Raw genomic sequence first — 21,014 nt, forward strand, 5'->3', positions numbered from 1 at the left:
TCCTCCAAGACTTGAAGTAGGGCAGGGTGTCACTTGGCAGGGGAGGACTGGGTATTGGTAAAGATGGGGGTGCTCACAGAAGGATTTGCTGAAGACAAGCTTAACTCTTGTTGCCCAGGCTGGAGTGCAATGGCATGATCTCGGCTCACCGGAACCTCCACCTCCCGGGTTCAAGTGATTCTCCTGCCTCAGCCTCCCCAGTAGGTGGGATTACAGGCATGCGCCACCACGCCCGGCTAATTTTGTATTTTTAGTAGAGACGGGATTTCTCCATGTTGGTCAGACTGGTCTCAAACTCCCGACTTCAGGGGATCCACCTGCCTCAGCCTTTCCATATATTTTTAATAAAAATATTTTTAATATATTTATATTTTTAATAAAAATATTTTAAAGCTATTTAAACACATACATATATGTATATATGTAGGTGTGTGTATATATATCTTTTCAATCAGACTACAGCTCTGGGAATCTTCCCTATGGCTCCCAATCTGACAACTTTCCCCCAGCATGGACCTCTCTCCACCGCCCTTCTACCTTCCTTTCAAGTCTTGACACCTAGCAGAAACTACTAGAAAATTTAAAACAAAACTAATAAAAATGAAATCATGTCTTTTGCAGCAACACTGATGGAACCGGAGGCCATTATCTTAAGTGAAATAACTCAGAAACGGAAAGTCAAATACCATATGTACTCACTCACAAGTGGGAGCTAAATAATGTGTACACGTGGAGATAGAAAGCGGAATAGACATGGAGACTTGGAAAGGTGGGAGGGTGAGAGGGAGGCAAGGGATGAGAAATTATCTAACTGATAATGGTGGTTACACTCAAAGCTCAGATTTCACCACCACGAAATATATCAATGTAAAAAAACTGCACTTGAACCCCCATATCTATAAAAATAAATAATAGATAAATAAATAAATAAAGCAAAACTATATATCTAACATTTTCACAGTATTCCTGGCTATTATTTCCAGCCAGGCTTGATTATAGCTGTAAACTAAAAATCCTAGGCCCCCCTGCACCAATGGAATGCATCCCCTCTGGGCTAAGGGGACCCCGGAAAAAAACTTAAACAAAGGACCTGGCCATGACAGGATGGGAGGTCAAACACACATCATCATACTCCCTCTCTTTTGTGGTTTGAACACAACTCATCAGTATTACTGTTAACATAGAGATCATAAGACTAACAGAACAGACTTTTTATGGCAATAAAATACCAAGTTATAAACAGGACATAAGACCATGCCAGGCAAAGGCTAAGTCATGCAGCTCTGCACTTAAAGAACAAACTGTCAGGCCGGGCGCGGTGGCTCAAGCCTGTAATCCCAGCACTTTGGGAGGCCGAGACGGGTGGATCACGAGGTCAGGAGATCGAGACCATCCTGGCTAACATGGTGAAACCCCGTCTCTACTAAAAAATACAAAAAACTAGCCGAGCGAGGTGGCGGGCACCTGTAGTCCCAGCTACTCGGGAGGCTGAGGCAGGAGAATGGCGTAAACCCGGGAGGCGGAGCTTGCAGTGAGCCGAGATCGTGCCACTGCACTCCAGCCTGGGCAACAGAGCCAGACTCTGTCTCAAAAAAAAAAAAAAAAAAAGGAACAAACTGTCCTAGGCTGGGCGTCGTGGCTCATGCCTGTAATCCCAACAGTTTGGAAGGTGGAGGCAGTAGAATTGCTTGAGCCCAGGAGTTCAAGACCAGCCTGGGCAACATAGTGAGACCTCGTCTCTCCAAAAAAAAAAACAAACAATGAGGATCGACTGAGCCCAGGAGGTTGAGGCTGCAATGAACTGTGATTGCACCACTGCACTCCCACCTGGGTGACAGAGCAAGACCCTACCTTGAAAAAAAAAATTTTTTTAAAGAATAAACTGTGCCGTAACCACCACAGATTTTTCTTCTTTGGTAGCTAAACATGCATTGGTCTCAAGACAAGCAATATTGATAGTTGTGAATATTAAACAATTCGCAACTCATCCAGCTCACAAATGCTAACAATCCCTGTTCCACCTGCCATAACTACAGCTTTGATTGGAGAAGAGAGTGATTTCAGTAACTCTCTCCTGATCAGAGGACCACCAACCACAGACTGGTTCTGGCTGGTTTACAGAGATTGCGTACCTGCTTACCTTTGTGTTCTGAAAAGAACTTCTGAAGTATAGGCCTATTGTAATACATTTAAATCATTTAAAGGGATGTACAATCTTTTGGTTTCCCTGGGCCACATTGGAAGAAGAATTGTATTGGGCTACACATAAAATACACTAACGCTAATGATAGTTGATGAACTAAAAAAAAAAAAAAAAATTTGCAAAAAAAACAACTCATAATGTTTTTAAAAGGTTTATGAATGGGCCGGGCACGGTGGCTCAAGCCTGTAATCCCAGCACTTTGGGAAGCCAAGACGGGCAGATCACGAGGTCAGGAGATCGAGACCATCCTGGCTAACACGGTGAAACCCCGTCTCTACTAAAAAGTACGAAAAACTAGCCGGGCGTGGTGGCGGGTGCCTGTAGTCTCAGCTACTTGGGAGGCTGAGGCAGGAGAATGGCGTAAACCCGGGAGGCGGAGCTTGCAGTGAGCTGAGATCTGGCCACTGCACTCCAGCCTGGGTGACAGAGCGAGACTCTGTCTCAAAAAAAAAAAAAAAAGGTTTATGAATTTGTTCTGGGCCACATTCAAAGCCGTCTTGGGCCACGTGCAGTCCACGGGCTGCAGGTTGGATAAGCTTGATTTAAATGCTAAATCTCCACCCCAAAGTGAACTTGGGTTGTATGTTACATGCATGTTTATTCAATAGGCATGCGTCAAGACCACCTTCAGGAATTTTCATAGCTCCTCCTGTAATCTGTTGAATATGTATGTTTAGCCAACCCATTCAACCTAAAGCGTCTACCCCAACCCTTCCTTGGAGGTGCCTGTTTGTGGTCTTGGTTAGAGGCATGTTTCCCAGACTGCGGGATGGCCACCTTGCAGGCTGTAACCCTTTAGAAGAAATAATGTCTCCTCTCTCCTTTTCCAAATTTATACACTATTATTTTTTTTTAAGTGAACATAGCACAAACCACTGATATTTACAATACCTGGCAGCCGTTGATTCTGTAGGTCGTGAATACTCAAGGTTTTCAGGTTTGTTACAGACGTGATATGCTGCTCATCTTCTATGGTGAGGGGACTGGCTTCCAGCATGAGAGAATAAATGTTCTTACAGGTACTCAGGACCAAACTGAGGCTTCCAGCCACACCAGCACATCTCTTTATTTGCAGCCTGAGGCTTGTGGCAGAGCTGAATATTTTTCCCAGATACTTGATATCTTTCTTATTCAACTTGCTGAAATCCCGGAGTGTGACCTCCAGAGTCCTGAATTCCTGCTTCCAGTTGAAGAACAAAGATACAGCCCTGCTGGGAATGTAGGTTTCTGGGGCCTCTTCCATGTGGATTGTGCCTGTGTCTTCTGCAGCCTTGTCCCATGAAGCCATAGCTCCCCCATAGAAGTCCAGTTTAATGAAGTCCAGAGCGCTTGCACAATTGGGCAAATGTTCAAAGAAGTCAAATAAGTAATCGGGGATGTTCTCTGAGTTGATATATAAGCTTTTGCCTTGAAAGAAAGCTTCAAATTCTTGGCTCAGGGCTGATTTGGATGTACTCTCATGATATAAATGGATGCCACACTCTACAAAAGAATTGATGTTTATGGCTTTCAGAATTTCTTGCTCAGTGGTGTTTTTCACACTTTGCAAAGATTCCTGTCTCCAGAGAGGCCTCTTGGTGATGGAAAGCCCGAGAAGGCAGCCATGTTGATACACTGCTGCGAGGTGCTTCATAACAGCCCTGGTGGCTTCCACAGATGACCCACAGGTGTACCGGAGCAGGCTGCTATACGTGGATGTAATGTCCGAAATGGAAACCATTTTCTGCAAGTAACCATTCCCCTTGGTCACCTCCTCTGGCTCATGAGACGTCAATAAACTGCTGAGTCTTCGTCCTGCTGTGTACTCCTGGAATGACTTGTGAAAGAATTTATACTTTGGCTTGAACCTTTGAGCCGTATATTTACAGAGGAGCCCAGTTGTCAGCAGGACTTCCTCATTCACGCTGGACACATCCTCCAGTTTGAAATCAAACTTGTGGGAGAACACACCCTCCAGAGCTAGGTCTCCACAGTGGTCCAGGCTCCGAATGAAGTCACTTGCAGTCACACCTTTATGTTTGTGTTTGTTTTTCTGTATCAACAGATCATAGAAGGTATGGAACAGTGTTGTTTGTGTGTGAGAGTGGAACTCACTTTCACCCATCTGGATTGCACAAGTGATGACCACAAAGAGAGGGGTCTTCATGAGATTCCTCAAGCACCTGGATTTCTGAATTTGGAGCAACAAGCCTTCAGCAAGCTCCTTGATCAGCACTTCTCGGATGAGAGCCTGCGCGCTGTCTTCTGTCATATCCCCCACCTCAGCAATCAGGGCACCAAACTGCCGTATGTGCCTCAGGCACTCAGTGGTGGTGGTCACGATGACCATGTTCTTGAAGCGGTGGTTTTCCTTTATCAGGGCTTCGATTTCTGGGCAGTTCTGGGGCTTGAATTCATTGTAGCCATCAAGAAGAAAAAGAACCCTCTGCCGTAGCTTCAGCAGCATGGCCATGAATGTCTGCTTCCTGATTGTGCCTGGTATATCCAAGACCTGATCACAGAGGGTTTCAAAAAGTCCACCCTGGGCCCTGCTGAGACGGATGAAGAAGACAAATTTGAACTTGGTCAGAGCCTCGCACTTTCCGGATCCCCAGAGCATGGCAATTCGCTGCAGCAGAGTGGACTTCCCTTTGCCAGATTCCCCTTCAATGATGCAGGGGCTCTGAAGAGCCTGCAGGAGGCCGTTCAGGGTCAGCTGCTCCACGCGGCGATGGTGTTGGTCCTTCCTCCACAGGACAGGTTCTGTGAAGGTGCTTTTCAGGCTAAAAATAATGTCAATATCTTCACCAAGGGGATAGAAGTTCAGAAAAGATGGGGTATGGTACCAGTCCTTTAAATCCTGAGCCAAATCGTCCAAGTCTCCTTCTGATATCTGATAGAAAAGACCTATTAGAGAAGAGGTGATGTTAAACAGGACCCAATTCTGTGTCTCCTCAAAACCTAGAGTTCAGGAGGATGAACGAGGGGGTGAGGCTGAGAATCTGCCATTGGTGAACGTAATGTCCTTTCCCAGTTCCGAGCAGGCACAAAGGGTTCTGTCTGCTGCCCCTTTCCCCGGCATCCTTTACCCCACTCCCCTTTTTGCTTTCTGTTTCCTCCTCTCCACAACCAAATCTTATAGCAGCTGGTTGGAAAAGGGAGGAGCTTGTGTATGGGTTAAGGAAAGTAAAGAATTTGGCGGAGAAAGATGGTTGGGGTAACTGTCAGCATATTAGGCCTTCACTCTAAGTAAAATCTGTCATGACCTTATTTACTAATTTAAAAAAATAAAAACTGAATTAATATTTCATGAAAAATAGAACTGTGCTCTTGTGTCAGTCAGGCTGTCTTTACCAGGAGGCCTGGACATGGTAGGTAGTCAGCTGGGCCTCTCTCCCATAGGTTGATCTCATCCAAGCAGGGAACGCTGAGAACCACCGCTGCATTGGCAGCTTAACTAGTACACTCACTGTCCTGTTTTATCTTGCAGTGACACTATACTCAGTCATTTATTCCCTGGCCCTGGGGTTGGTTGGCTTCACCATCAATTGATCTACTATGAATTTTTCCTAAAATCATCTGAGCTTTTCCTTAGCAGGAATCAAAGGCCATTGCCAGGTGATATGAAGAGGAGGAAAAGCAGAGGCTCTGCCATCTGCTTTTGGAACTTTGTTATGGTCTATGCTATTTGCAGAAACAGATGCAAAACTAAATGATACTTACTTTGTCCATTCAAGTCTTGAAATAGAGGATAGTTCCATTCCTCAAGGGATTTAAGAAAGAGGTTACAGGCCTCTGAACCCTTTTTCAAAATCATGTGAATGATCTCTCTCGCAGCATCCTGCTCCACCTTCTTGCAGCAAATGTTGCATACTTCTTCGTAATTCAGAACACTCCATGCAAATAGGTCATCTGTAATTTGCTTTACAACAGTCATTCCCATTCTTTGAATAAGGGCTCGGATATTGTCCTTTATGAAATTCACTGAGGAGATGGGGAGAAATATATATATTTATTTGTTTATATATAATGTGCATGTCAGCATCTGTCTCCAGAGCATTAGGGCCATGCATTTTTTTCCTGTGGGCATCTCCTGAGCTATGGAGATGCCAAATGCTTGAATTCCAGGCCTTTAAGAAATGCTCTGCAAAGCAGTTCTAACCCCAGAGTCATTGATGAGCAAGATGGTTTTGCTTTGGTGATGAAATAAGGTGAGTTATCTTGTCCCTCCGATATAAAACAGTCCCCATCGAGGTCGTAGTGGTAAGACCGTTGGCTTTAGAATAACAGCACTGGCCTAGGATCTGCCACTTGCTACCATCTGTGTGACTTTGGCAAGTCACTAAGCCTCTTTGAGTCTATTTCAATTCTGTGCTGCTGGCTGGGCACGGTGGCTCACACCTGTAATTCTAGCACTTTGGGAGGCCGAGGCGGGTGGATCACCAGAGGTCGGGAGTTTGAGACCAGCCTGACCACATGGAGAAACCCTGTCTCTACTAAAAATGCAAAATTAGCCAGGTGTGGTGGTGCATGCCTGTAGTCTCAGCTACTCGGGAGGCTGAGGCAGGAGAATCGCTTGAACCTGGGAGGTGGAGGTTGCAGTGAGCCGAGATTGCACCATTGCACTCCAGCCTGGGCAACAAGAGCAAAACTCCATCTCAACAACAACAAAAAAAGTTATGTGCTGCTAAATGGTTTCACAAACTGGCCTTCTAGGAGTAAAGGCCCTAATTTGTAGCATTCACCAATCCCCGTGGTATAAATATTCCTACCATGGCCTATTTCAAGCTAACAGTGTATGTCAACTGGCTAACAAAATCCTGAAAATTCAATAATCAGGTTTCATATCACAGTAAGAACCAGCTCCAGCACACCAGGGATTCCTCATCTGTACAATGGTGTGGAGAACGGTATTTAACTTAGGAAGTTGTTACAAGAATTCATGTATAGTATCTCGTACAAAGTTATAACTCAATATATGATAGCTACTATTTTTAGCCTTTATTCAGGTGTCACCCTACAAAGGAAGAGCACATTTTATCTCTCACAGACTTTGGTCTTTTCTGAAGAGTATCACATCAAAACATTGATTTTTATCCAGTGTAAGCTCTCCCGCCTGGCCTTGAGGATAGTTGTGTCCTTTTTGTGTCTGACTCTGCAATGTCTACTTCTGAAAGGCAGACCACACTGTACCCAGGCACTGTGCCCATTGTGCCCATGCTATGTTTGTGACAGCTTGGAGAAATGTCTTCCTGGTTTTTAACTCTCAGACACCGTCTGCACTAGATTGCTTCCTGGGCTAGGCTGCTTCTGGGTTTTTTTGTTTTGTTTTGTTTTTGTTTTTTTGATGAAGTTTCGCTCTTATTGCCCAGGCTGGAGTACAATGGTGCGATCTCAGCTCACCACAACCTCCGCCTCCTGGGTTCAAGTGATTCTTCTGCCACAGTCTCCCAAGTAGCTGGGATTACAGGCATGCGCCACCACGCCAAGCTAATTTTGTATTTTTAGTAGAGATGAGATTTCTCTATGTTGGTCAGGCTGGTCTCAAACTCCCGACCTCAGTTGATCTGCCCGCCTCAGCCTCCCAAAGTGTTGGGATTACAGGCATGAGCCACCGTGCCTGGCCGCTCCTGGCTTTCAAACCTGTGTTGACTGATCAGAGAGGGAATGTGCTTCTCTCAAAGACCCCAGAACTTCTCTGGCCTGAAATGCACCATCAATCACTCCAAGCACCAGGACCCCATCCCAGCTGTCCTTTCTCACCATTGCAGAGCTCTACTGCTGACCTCCGCCGGAATATTCCTTGTCTACATGTCCTGCAAGACAGTCCCATCTCTTTCCTTCTGGGGTCTCATCTGTTCTCTAGCTTCTACATCATCCCTATGGAAGTAACCTCTAAGTCTGTGTCCCGTTGTGATCTTCAGTTTAGAGCTAAAGAAATACAGCCTTAGCTGGATGCGGTGACTCATGCCTGTAATCTCAGCACTTTGGAAGGTTGAGGTGGGCGGATTATCTGAGGTCGGGAGTTCAAGACTAGCCTGACCAACATGGAGAAACCCTGTCTCTACTAAAAATACAAAATTAGCCAGGCATGGTGGCGCATGCCTGTAATCCCAGCTACTTGGGAGGCTGAGGCAGGTGAATCGCTTGAACCTGGGAGGTGGAGGTTGCGGTCAGCCGAGATCGCGCCATTGCAGTCCAGCCTGGGCAACAAGAGCAAAACTCCGTCTTGGAAAAAAAAAAAAAAAGAAAGCAAGCCTCAGAAAGGCTTAGAGACCCACATACACAAGTTCACAGACTAGCCTTCCTAAGACTACATTTCTTCACCTATAAAATGAAGACATGTTATTTAAAAGACTCTATTTAAAAGACTCATTATATTGAATAAGTCACATAACTCTCATACACAAAAATGTCTCAAAATTGGAAAAGTGGCTGGGCATGGTAGCTCACGCCTGTAATCCCAGCACTTTGGGAGGCCAAGGCGGGTGGATCACGAGGTCAGGAGATCGAGACCAGCCTGGCTAATATGGTGAAACCTCGCCCTTACTAAAAATACAAAAAATTAGCTGGGCATGGTGGCACGCGCCTGTGGTCCCAGCTACTCAGGAGGTTGAGGCAGGAGCATTGCTTGAACCTAGGAGGTGGAGGTTGCAGTGAGCCGAGATCACACCACTGCACTCCAGCCTGGGCTACAGAGCGAGAGTCTGTCTCACAAAAAAATAAAAAAATATAGATATATATATCTATATATACAAAACAGTAAGGTATTATTGTACTATGTTATATATCCTTGTATGTAGACCATCATACCCCTTCCTTATCAAGTAATTAGGTGGAAAAAATGCTGCTCATTTATTAATTCATTATTCATTCTTTTCAGAATATCTCTTTGTCTAGACCAATGCCTTTCAATAGAACGTTCTGTGATAATGAACATGTTCTATATCCGCATTATACAATATGGTAGTCATTAGTCGTATCTCACTACTGAGTACTTGAAATCTGGCTACAGTGACTGTGCAACTGAAGTTTAAATTTTATTTAAATTCACCTTTAAATAGCTACAGGGGGCTAGTGGCTACTACTAATATACTAGACAGCGCAGGTCTACACCCAGTCGTTGAAGTGGAAAGAGCTACATTTTGGTTGCCACTTAGATCTACACCGTGTTTCTTCACAATGAGCTTGATGTGTGTAGCTCTCTGCTGTCTGGCTGAACAGGTGATGAGAACACTTTAAAACATACACCTGGTCACTCTTTGTGTAAGTCCTATCCTGTCTGTGGTTCTGTCTTTTATCACAGCTTACCATATTTGCAACTGAATTCCTAAAACAACAGAAGAATATTTATCGGTAATTCCACATACGACTGGTCAGAGGAAGCCATGAATTGATTTTCCATTCAACATCACCAGTATTTGGTAGCAGACTGTATAACCAGGCAGATGTTATTTCTCATATACTTACTTGTTCTAAATGAAAGCTTCCCACCTTTCTCTAACTCAATAGAAAATATTTCCAAATGGACAGGTCAAAGGTGATCCCAATATTGTCCTCTTTTTTTCTATAAAACTACTCTTCATTCTGTAAAACAAACAAAACAGAACCAGAGACTATCAGGCAGAGGGGCTGGTGCAATTAACTAAGTAATGCCCTGCTTTTCATAGATAAGAAAATGGTGACTCAAACCAGATGAAAACTTGCTCAAAGCCACTGGCTATTCATGGCCAAGCCCTAAAGAGAACCCAGGGGTCTGGACTCCTGGCCTAGAGCTCTAAACTGTGTTCAACTGGAACTTTGCCCTTCTCTTCAAAGTTTCTTCTCGTTTCTGCTGTTCAGAGCCAAGAAGGCAACTTGGAATTAAATGTCAAAAGATGGTATAAGTGTCAACATGAATGGTGCAGAGGGTACGTTCTCTCCGGTATTTCCAAGAAAGAGTATATGGACTGGAATCATCCAGGGAGGAAGTTTTCATGAAGGAGACAGCACATGAAGCTGGTCTTAAAGGATAAGTAGGGCCGGGTGCTGTGGGAGGTCAAGGCAGGCGGATCACCTGAGGTAAGGAGTTCGAGACCAGCCTGACCAACACGGTGAATCCCCATCTCTACTAAAAATACAAAAGTTAGCTGGGCCTGGTGGCACACGCCTGTAATCCCAGCTATTCGGGAGGCTGAGGCAGGAGAATCATTTAAGCCCGGGAGACGGAGGTTGCAGTTAGCCGAGATGGTGCCACTGCACTCCAGCCTGGCAGACGGAGCGAGGCTGTGCCTCAAAAAGGAAAAAACAGACTGTGCCTCAAAAAGGAAAAAAAAAAAAAAGGATAAGTAAGATGAGGCGAGGTAGTTGGGTTGGGGTGGAGGTGGAGGTGAGGATGTAAAACGCCTTGCAGGTGAGAGGATGAGACCGGGGAGTATGGAAAGGGGAAAAGTTCTCTTGTCTCCTTCGCAGGGCGTGCGATGGGGGTGTGGCTTGCTTCTTCAGTGCCCCGCTGCTCAGACCTCTAGGGGAGCATACAGATGGGCAGGCTGTGGGGTTCCAATCCCACGGCAGTGTCTAGTGGTGAATGTTTACAGCTCCTGAAGCCCCAGTGGGTGTGTGTTACAGGGTGCTCTTTCGGTTTAGCTGTCCGTAGGCGGCTTGTGTTAGCTCAATTAGACCCCTGCCTTATTGCAAGGACAGAGGGTTTTCTGTGTTCCGGGGTTCTTGCCTTGGGGTTCTTGCCTTGGTGTACCGGAGGAATTGGATCACACGTGGTCTTGGAGAAAGAGAGCAAGGTTTTATTGACTAGAAGAAGCTCTCAGCAAGGCCGGGCACGGTGGCTCAAGCCTGTAATCCCAGCACTTTGGGAGGCCGAGGCGGGTGGATCACAAGGTCAGGAGATCGAGACTATCCTGGCTAACATGGTGAAACCCCGTCTCTACTAAAAATACAAAAAAACTAGCCGGGCGTGGTGGCGGGCGCCTGTAGTCTCAGCTACTTGGGAGGCTGAGGCGGAAGAATGGCGTGAACCTGGGAGGCGGAGCTTGCAGTGAGCTGAGATCACGCCACTGCACTCCAGCCTGGGAGACACAGCGAGACTCCGTCTCAAAAAAAAAAAAAAAAAAAAAAAAAAAAAAAGAAGAAGCTCTCAGCAGATGGAGTAGCCAGAAGGGAGATGGTTTTTCCCTGGAGTCAGACTGCCACCGACTCTTCTCCAACACTCGCGGCCAAACTCCGCGTCCTTCCTCCGGCGGATGCCCTGCTGGCGTGCCGGTGTCTGTTGTGTGCTCTTCCGCCAGCACTCGCCCTTCAATGTCCTCTCGACGTCCAGCTGCTTGTATCTTCTTCCGCCGATGTGTTCCTCTCGACGTCCAGCTGCTTGTGTATCTGCCTGCTAGGGTCTCTGGGATTTTTATACGCATAGGATGACGGTGTGGCAGGCCAGCGTGGTCTTGGGAAATGCAACATTTGGGCTCCAAGGCAGGAGTGCCTGTCCTCACCTAGGTTCGTGGGCACAGGCCTGGGGGTGGAGCCCTTGCCAGGGACCCGCCCTTCTGGGACCCGCCCTTCTCTTCCCTGCACTTCCCTGACCCGGTTCCCTATCAGTATGAGTAATTGAGGAGACAGAAAAAAGGAGTTATGCTTCCAGGGTACAAAGGGGAAAAGCTATGGAAAGCCTTGTATGCCAAGATGAGGCATTTGTTCTTTATCCTATGAGCAACTGGGAGAGATTATGCTATGAGGAGCATGTTTAAAGTGATGTTTTAAGAAACGGATTTCATCTTCCTGGTATGGTCCTGTCATTTCATCCTCCTAGATGGTTTGAAAAGCAACTTTCTTTCTCCCTTTCCCCTCCACACACTCTGAGAAGCAGGGGCCCAGAAGCCTCTGAGACTGCTCTGTGTGCATTCCCAAACCAAGTTAGATGATCTACCCCGGCTCCTCATACACACATACACGACCCCCTGCGTCAGGATGAAGATGCGAAGTCTGAATTAAAGGCAGCATGAGAGGGCAGACAGGAAGTGGGGAAGAGAACTAGAATCACTGGGTGGGGAGAAACAAAACGGGAGCTATGTGAGTGGGATTGGGGTATGTGAATGGAGTTGGCTTGGGAACTCATGTGAATGGAATTGGCATGGGAACTCATGTTATCCTAACATTAAAACTCTTTTTTTGAGACAGGGTCTCACTCTGTCACCCGGGCTGGAGTGCAGTGGCCTGATCATGGCTCACGGCATCCTTAACCTTCTGGGCTCAGGTGATCCTCCCACTTCAGCCTCCTGAGTAACTGGGACCACAGGTGTGTGCTACTATGCCTGGCTCATTTTTTTTCTTTCTTTCTTTTTTTTTTTTTTTTTTTGAGACAGAGCCTTGCCGTGTTGTCCAGGCTGGTCTCAAACTCCTGGGCTAAAGTGATCTGCCTGCCTCAGTCTCCCAAAATGCTGGGATCACAAGCGCGAACCACCGCGTCTGGTCATTACCCTAACATTTTATTATGAACATTTTCACACATAGAGAAAATCCATCCCTCTATTCATTTATCAATCTATGTAAGTTGCAGATGTTAGCACATTTCTATGTCCATATAATTAAGTAGAATTCAATGCTGGTTTATTATTCTTTATTATTCTTTATTCTTTATTATTCTTTCTTAGGAAAAATTCACCTACAGTGAAAGCACAGATCTTAACTGTACCCTTTGATGAGCTGAAAAATGCTTCTACTTCAAACACCTATCAAGACAGAAAACACTGCCCTCTCCTTGGAAAGTATCCCATGCCCCTTCCCAGTCAAATTCCGTCTCCACCGTACCCTCACAGGCAATCTCCATTCTGATTTTTTTAAACCATAAATTAGTTTAGCCTGTTGAAGAACTTCACATAAACGGAATCATACAGCATGTGCTATTCCTTTCATTCCACACAATGTCTGTGTAAGTCATTCATGCTGTTGCTTGTAGTATAAGTAGTTTATAACATTTCATTGCTTAGTAGTACTCTACTGTATAAAATACTACAATGTATTGGCCGGGCGCGATGGTTCACGCCTGTAATCCCAGCACTTTGGGAGGCCTAGGCGGGCGGATTACGAGGTCAAGAGATTGAGACCATCCTGGCTAACACGGTGAAACCCCGTCTTTACTAAAAACTACAAAAATTAGCCGGGTGCAGTGGTGGGCACCTGTAATGCCAGCTACTTAGGAGGCTGAGGCAGGAGAATTGCTTGAACCCGGGAGGCAGAGCTCACTGAGCAAAGACGGTGCAACCGCACTCCAGCCTGGGCAACAGAGCGAGACTCTGTCTCAAAACAAAACAAAACAAAACAAAAACAAAACAAAACAAAACAAAAAAACATGCATTTCACACCAAAACCTCTCACTCAGGTTCCCCTCTCTCTCTGCAGGAGAGAGAGCTATTCTCTTTTCTCTTTCTTTCCCCTATTAAACCTCCACTTTCTTTCTTTCTTTTTTATTACCTTTAATAAAGATAATAACATTTTACTGGTAAGGATCCGAGAAGGAGTCTGGATACCTGTTTCCCTCAATAGAACTTGGGAGGCCTCTCCCTTCATACATATTATCACTGAAGTACTAAAAGGAATACTTAATAGATCAAAGAGATTCATATTTACTTTAATAGCTGTGATCGTAGAGCTTATAGCTATCACAGCTACTGCTGCTGCTGGTGATGTTGCTTTGCACTCTTCTATAGGCAGGCTGGAGTGCAGTGGTGCGACCTCAGCTCACTGCAACCTCTGCCACCTGGGTTCAAGCGATTCTCTTGTCTAAGCCTCCCGAATAGCTGGGATTACAAGTGCATGCCTCCTTACCCAGCTAATTTTTGTATTTTTAGTAGAGACTGGGTTTCACCATGTTGGCCAGAATGGTCTCTATCTCCTGACCTCGTGATCCGCCCCCATCGGCCTCCCAAAGTGCTGGGATTACAGGTGTGAGCCACTGTGACCGGCCTAAACCTCCACTCTCGAACTCCACTCTCAAAGTCTCTTTTTGTGTGTCTATGTCCTCGATTCACTTGGTGTGAGACAACGAACATGGGGTATTTGCCCCAGACAATGATGCTGCTTCAAAAGCATATCTGTTTCCAGAAAATAAAATTTCCCTTTTATGTTAAAACTAATTCATTAACAATATAAAAAAATTGTCATTGAAATTGGAGCAGCCAGGTGTGGTGGCTCTCACCTATAATCCCAGCACTTTGGGAGGCCAAGGCAGGTGGATCATGAGGTCAAGAGATTGAGACCATCCTGGCCAACATGGTGAAACCCCGTCTCTACTAAAAATACAAAAATTAGCCAGGCGTGGTGGCGGGCGCCTGTACTCCCAGCTATTCGGGAGGCTGAGGCAAGAGAATCGCTTGAACCTGGGAGGTGGAGGTTGCAGTGAGCTGAGATTGCGCCACTGCCACTGCACTCCGTCTGGTGATAGAGGGAGACTCTATCTCAAAAAAAAAAAAAAAAAAAAAAAAAAAAAGAAAAAAGAAAAAAAAAAGAAAGAAAGAAAAAAAATGGGGGCAGCCCAGGAGCATAAGCAAGGGCACATTTTGGTGTCAGGATTGTGTTCAAACTACAGCTTTACCACTGACACGCTAAGAGTCCTCAAACAAGGCGTAGTGACTGGCACACAAGAAGGACTCAGTGAATAGCAGCAACTATAGATTCTTCTCTCCCTTTCTACTTCCCCAAAAAGGGGTGGGTTTGGGAAGAATCAGACCATCCCTGACTGGGTCAAAGTTTAAGTAAGAGTAGAAAAAGAGGAAGAAGATAGAGGAAGGAGCTAAAAAGTATAAAGTTTTTAATTGCTCTCAAGAACAAAATCGGCCGGGCGCGGTGGCTCAAGCCTGTAATCCCAGCACTTTGGGAGGCCGAGGCGGGTGGATCACGAGGTCAGGAGATCGAGACCATCCTGGCTAACATGGTGAAACCCCGTCTCTACTAAAAATACAAAAAATTAGCCGGGTGTGGTGGCGGGCGCCTGTAGTCCCAGCTACTTGGGAGGCTGAGGCAGGAGAATGGCATAAACCCGGGGGGCGGAGCTTGCAGTGAGCCGAGATCGCGCCACTGGCATACAGAACAGGGCTGTGGACCGGGCATGGGGGTTCATGCTTGTAATCTCAGCACTTTGGGAGGCCAAGGAGGGCAGATCACCTGAAGTCAGGAGTTTGAGACCAGCCTGGCCAACATGGTGAAACCCCGTCTCTGCTAAAAATACAAGAAATTAGCCAGGCGTGGAGGTACACACCTGTAATCGCAGCTGCTGGGGAGGCTGGGACAGGAGAGCTGCTTGAACCCAGGAGGTGGAGGTTTCAGTGAGCCAAAATAGCACCATGGCACTCCAGCCTGGGTGACAGAGAGAGACTCCGTCTCAGAAAAAAAAAAAAAAAAAAAAGAATAAGACTGCAACCTGTGTACTCCCCTGGAATGTAGCTATGGCCTTGCAACCCCTCCCCACAAGCTGTCCGGTGAATAACTGAATTGGGTGGAAGAAGTCCTTTCCCCACATTTATACATTGGAAAATAATATATATAATATATATAACATATATATATACACACACACACAGAGAAAGAGAGAGAGAAGGAGAGAGAGAGGAGAGAGAAAGATGGAGTCTCACTCTGTCTCTCAAGCTGGAGTGCAGTGGCACGCTCTCAGCTCACTGCAACCTCCACCTCCCAGGTTCAAGCGATTCTCCTGCCTCAGCCTCGCGAGTAGCTGGGACTACAGGCGCATGCCAGTATGGCTGACTAATTTTTTGTATTTTAGTAGAGACGGGGTTTCACCATGTTGCCCAGGCTAGTCGTGAACTCCTGAGCTCAGGCAATCTGCCCGCCTCGGCCTCCCAAAGTGCTGGGATTACAGGCATGAGCCACTGTGCCTGGCTGGAAAATAGTATTTAGAACTAATTCTAAAATTGGCAGTTTCTTACAAATGGTTACATGAGCTCCTCAAAGAACTGAAGTTTCTCTGGACCAATATAACCCACGTCTATGGGGTCATTCCCACACCTCACGGATAAAATAAGGGAAAGAGTACATATAATTAGGAGCAGACAGGAAGCACACGGAAATGGAAAATGTGTGTGCTTTGGCATTGCAGATCTGAATTCAAATCCTCACTCTGCAGCTTATGAGGTAAGTATCCCTAGACATGTGACTTAGTCTTTCCAAATCTTGCTTTAATATCCACCTCCTTGGACTGTTGTGAAGATTAAACATGAAAGTAGTTGTGATAAAGGTGGTCAGTGGGTGTTATCTGTCTTCCTTTCTAGTGAAAAGGCTCTAGACTAGAATGTTCTCAGGTCTTTAATAGGCTTCAGCAATCTCACATGTTAATAATAGTGTTATGTGCTGAACTGGGCTTCCCCCAAATCCATATGTTGAAGCCCTGAACTTCAGAATGTGACTGTATTTGGAGACAGGGCCTTTAAAGAGGTCATTAAGCTGAAAAGAGGCTGTGATGAGAAGAGGAAATTGGGACACACAAAGGGAGATGCCAGAATGTGCATACAGAGAGAAAAGGCCAAGGAGAGAGGTGTGGGGAGAAGCTAACCCTGCTGACACCTTGATCTTGGACTTCCAGCCTCCAGAACTGTGAGAATACAAATTTCTGTTGTTTAAGCCACGCAGTCTGTGGTATTTTAAACAAATTAATACGACTAGTATTATAGAAGTGTGTGAACTGTTAAGAAGTGTGCTAACTGGTTCTATCCTAGTTTTGTAGACAATTAGCAGTGTGATGTAGGGCAGGACATTTAACTCCTCTCTACCACATTTTCCACCTCTCAAAGCCAGGCTGCAAGGATCAACTGAGATAATGTATGTAAAGACCCTATCACGAAATAGGTGTCCCGTAAAGGGTGATTTCTTTCACTTCTGTCTCCAAATACCAGGTTTCTCATCAGTAACTCGGGAGATTGGATGGACTAAGTAGTCTACCTGGTTCCTTTCAGCTTTGATCATCTGTGATTCTAACAACAGTCTTAGCAACAAGAGTGAGTTTCCTGGCCGGGCGCGGTGGCTCACACGTGTAATCCCAGCACTTTGGGAGGCCGAAGTGGGCAGATCACGAGGTCAGGAGTTTGAGACCAGCCTGGCCAACATGGTGAAACCCTGTCTCTACTAAAAATACAAAAATTAGCCAGGGCACGGTGACGGGTGCCTGTAATCCCAGCTACTCGGGAGGCTGAGGCAGGAGAATTGCTTGAACCCAGGAGGCAGAGGTTGTAGTGAGCTGAGATCACACCACTACACTCCAGCCTGGGTGACAGAGCAAGACTCCGTCTCAAAAACAAAACAAAACAAAACAAAAGGGTGAGTTTCCTTTCTGTAATGCCAAAAAGTGTTTTCAAAGTCCTTTCCATCTCACAGTAGTCCAAGGGGGTACATGTACCCCTTGAACCTGATGAAACCCCAGCAGACCCAATTAACCACCCCTAAAGGTTTCTCGGCAGGAAATCCCGCCAGTCATGCAAACCACACCCGTCAATGTTAAGGCTTTTGTACGTCCCAGACACAAGCTTTAAATGAATGTAAACCCAGGTTTTAATATTTGGGTCCCAGACCTTAAAAATCCCTTTCTCTCTACCCACAGTACCTGGCTGAGCAATCCAATTGCCCTCTTCTTGGGGGGACCAAGACACGTTTTTAAAATAAAGTTTCTTTGTATTTGCTTTCCATTTCAGTGAGGTCTCGAGTTCTTGTAGACCAGATGCCTTCTTGTTCTGTGAAAGGAGAGTGCACAGAGAGGGGAACTGCTGAGCAGTTCCTTTTTTTTTTTTCAAAGCACAATAAGAGTGGTTTGGACACAAGTACTACCAGTTCAGAAAGGGAAGATGGGTGTAGCCGGGGAAGAAGTAGGACTTCAGAGTTAAGGATGCAAGAGCTAGAAATTCCCTCAAGAAAGGAATTGCTCATTTGTTTCCTGTTTGTTCACAACATAGGAATTCTATTGCTGTTCAGTTATTTATTCTATGCCTTAAAATGAAACAAAGTCTTTTGAACATCCAACATGTATTTTTTTTCTCTTTCTGTCTTTCTTTCTTTCTTTCTTTCTTTTTTTGAGACAGAGTCTTGTTCTGTCACCCAGGCTGGAGTGCAGTGGCACGATCTCAGCTCACTGCAACCTCTGCCTCCCAGGTTCAAGCGTTCCTCCTGTCTCAGTCCTCCCAGTAGCTAAAATTACAGGCGTGCACCACCACGCCCAGCTAATTTTTGTATTTTTAGTAGAGACAGGATTTCACCATGTTGTCCAGGCTGGTCTCAAATTCCTGAACTCAGATAATCTGCCCGCCTCGGCCTCCCAAAGTGCTGGGATTATAGGCGTGAGCCACCTCACCCAGTCCCAACATGTATTTTTAATGCTCAACCATGGGAGATAGAGCGGTAAATGAAATGAGCCAGCTTAGTTGGCTAAAGCATATTGCTACTGCAGTCAAGGTCATACTTACCCCTGTATCTTGAAGCCCAGAGGACTTCCAGCGATGTGTACTCTCAGTCAGCAGGGTACTGGGCAAGGTCACACAGGGCAAATGGATCACCAGTTTTGGTCCACTCCACCGAAGATGCACGAGGACACCCTCTGGAGTATAAACAGCCAGGGGCTCACAAGGGCACACTCACATTGGACACTTGTGTTCACAGACTCCAGGTGGCCAGCTTATACTCAGCTGAGGAGTGAAGAAATCTCTTTGCACTTCTCTTGAGGATGACACTCTTGCATACTCTTTCCTCTGTCTTTATGTTACGTAACTTCTTATTTCAAAAAGAACATTCTGACAGTAGCCTATCTGCCATAGAGGGATATCAAAGCTTCCCCACAAATAAATGTCTACATCCTGGGTTTTCTAAGGGAGCATCAGTGTCAGTGTTTCCTAACTTGTGAGGTGGGCTTCTCTGAAGTGAGATTGAGGGCTACCCTATCAGCTAGATTTTTAAATTGTAATGAAGCCTACATATAAACATATGTTCAAGAGAAAAAACTGCAAAGACAGCCACCAAAATAGTCATGGTGCTTATTGCTGGGGAATACAATTATAGGCAATTTTATATTTCCTTCTTTGGCTTATCTGTATATTCTAATTTTATTTATTTATTTATTTGTTTTTATCTATTTATTTATTTTTATTTTTTTTGAGACAGAGTCTCGCTCTGTCGCCCAGGCTGGAGTGCAGTGGCCAGATCTCAGCTCACTGCAAGTTCTGCCTCCCGGGTTCACGCCATTCTCCTGCCTCAGCCTCCCGAGTAGCTGGGACTATAGGTGCCCACCACTGCGCCCGGCTAATTTTTGTATTTTTTAGTAGAGACGGGGTTTCACTGTGGTCTCGATCTCCTGATCTCATGATCCGCTCGCCTCAGCCTCCCAAAGTGCTGGGATTACAGGCGTGAGCCACCGTGCCCAGCCTATTTATTTATTTTTTTGAGACAGAGTCTCGTTCTGTTGCCCAGGCTGGAGTGGAGTGCATTGGCTCAATCTTGGCTCACTGCAACCTCCACCTCCCAGGCTCAAGCAATTCTTGTGCCTCAGCCTCTCAATTTCAGGTGTGGGCCACCACCATGGCTAATTTTTTGTATTTTTAGTAAAGACAGGGTTTTGCTATGTTGACCAGGCTGGTCTTGAGCTCTTGGTCTCCAGTGATCTGCCTGTGTTGGCCTCCTAAAGTACTGGGATTACAGGCAGGAGCCACCATGCCCAACCTGCATATTCTAATTCTCTATAGCAAACACCTATTACTTTTGTACTAATAAATGATGTGATATAGAATAAAAAGGGAAAATGTAGAAATATGGTTGTAGTAGGCTGAATAATGGCTACCCAAATATCCCAGGTCCTAATCCCTGGGACCTGTAAATATTGTGTCTTTTCAGATGTGATCCATTTAAGGCTCTGAAGATGGGGAGAGAATTCTGGATGATCCAGTTGGGCCCTTAATAATGGTCCCTGTTAGAGACAGCCAGAGGGAGATTTGAAACTGATAGAAGAGGAGAAGGCAGTAAGACCATGAATGCAGAGATTCGAGTAATATGGCTGTGAGCCAAAAGATGCCAGTGGCCACCTGCAGCTGAAAGAGGCATAAGTGGATTCTCCCCTAAAGCTCCCAGAAAGAGTGTGGCCCTGCTGACACCTTGATTTCAGTCCCATGATACTGATGTTGGACTTCTGGTCCTCAGAATTGTGAGAGAATAAATTTCTGTTGTTTTAAACCACCCAGTTTGTGATATTTTGTTACAGCAACCACAGTAGACTAATACGGTAGTATTTCATAGTAAAATAAGCAAAATTATATCCATATTCATTCAAGTACATCTTCCGGACTGCCTCATCAGTTTCCTTTGTGAGTGGATTTGCATTCAGGTGTTTTCAGGGCATTTCAAATAGGTAATCAACTAGTAACTTTGGCATCCTACGTTCCAAAAGCTATGTCCCCTGCCCTTATGCTCTTCCTCCCAGTCTCTCCCAACCCTTATTATCCTGGGAGTGTAGTAAAGTGGACATGCCCAGAGCTCTGGAGCCAAAGAGACCTGGGTTCAAGTCTGGGTTCCTCCCTGTGATTAATACAAGTCACTTCAGCTTCTTAGCAGTGCAGTGATGGTTCCCCAGCTTGCCCCAGGGTGGTTGTGAATATCAGCTCAGATGCCATCTGTGAAGTACCACATGGCACTAACTATTCTGTGACTTTAAGCATCTGTAGATACTCATGTTTTTCACTCCCAGTTTAATGCGGAGGGAAGGAAAAAGTCACGATACTTTTCTTTCTAGAGGCCTGTAACTCATAACTCCAAAAATAATTATTCTGGAATTCTGTTAGTCTTCTTCTGCTTACATATTTAGTGG

General features: G+C 45.5%; 1 protein-coding gene across 4 annotated transcripts in view; it reads right to left on the reverse strand.

Annotated features, from left to right (window-relative positions):
* NLRC4 (NLR family CARD domain containing 4) overlaps positions 1 to 19,139 on the reverse strand; it is a 43,068-nt gene extending 23,929 nt beyond the window's left edge. Inside the window, exons 1-5 of one of the 4 annotated variants that reach the window (XM_003908485.5) lie at positions 18,631 to 19,127; positions 17,778 to 17,904; positions 9,653 to 9,769; positions 5,906 to 6,166; positions 3,095 to 5,089 (exon numbers count right to left, since the gene is read on the reverse strand). In XM_003908485.5, coding sequence (XP_003908534.1) covers positions 3,095 to 5,089; positions 5,906 to 6,166; position 9,653 — 2,257 coding nt within the window. In that variant the 5' untranslated portion in view covers positions 9,654 to 9,769; positions 17,778 to 17,904; positions 18,631 to 19,127. Of the gene's footprint in view, positions 1 to 3,094; positions 5,090 to 5,905; positions 6,167 to 9,652; positions 9,770 to 17,777; positions 17,905 to 18,630 lie in introns of all 4 variants that reach the window. The other 3 variants (XM_031655056.1, XM_031655055.1, XM_021924721.2) reach the window with 3 other exon arrangements.
* Between the last annotated feature and the right edge of the window lie 1,875 nt (positions 19,140 to 21,014).

The sequence above is a fragment of the Papio anubis genome, chromosome 14, assembly GCF_008728515.1.
Source record: "Papio anubis isolate 15944 chromosome 14, Panubis1.0, whole genome shotgun sequence".
Lineage (NCBI taxonomy): Eukaryota > Metazoa > Chordata > Mammalia > Primates > Cercopithecidae > Papio > Papio anubis.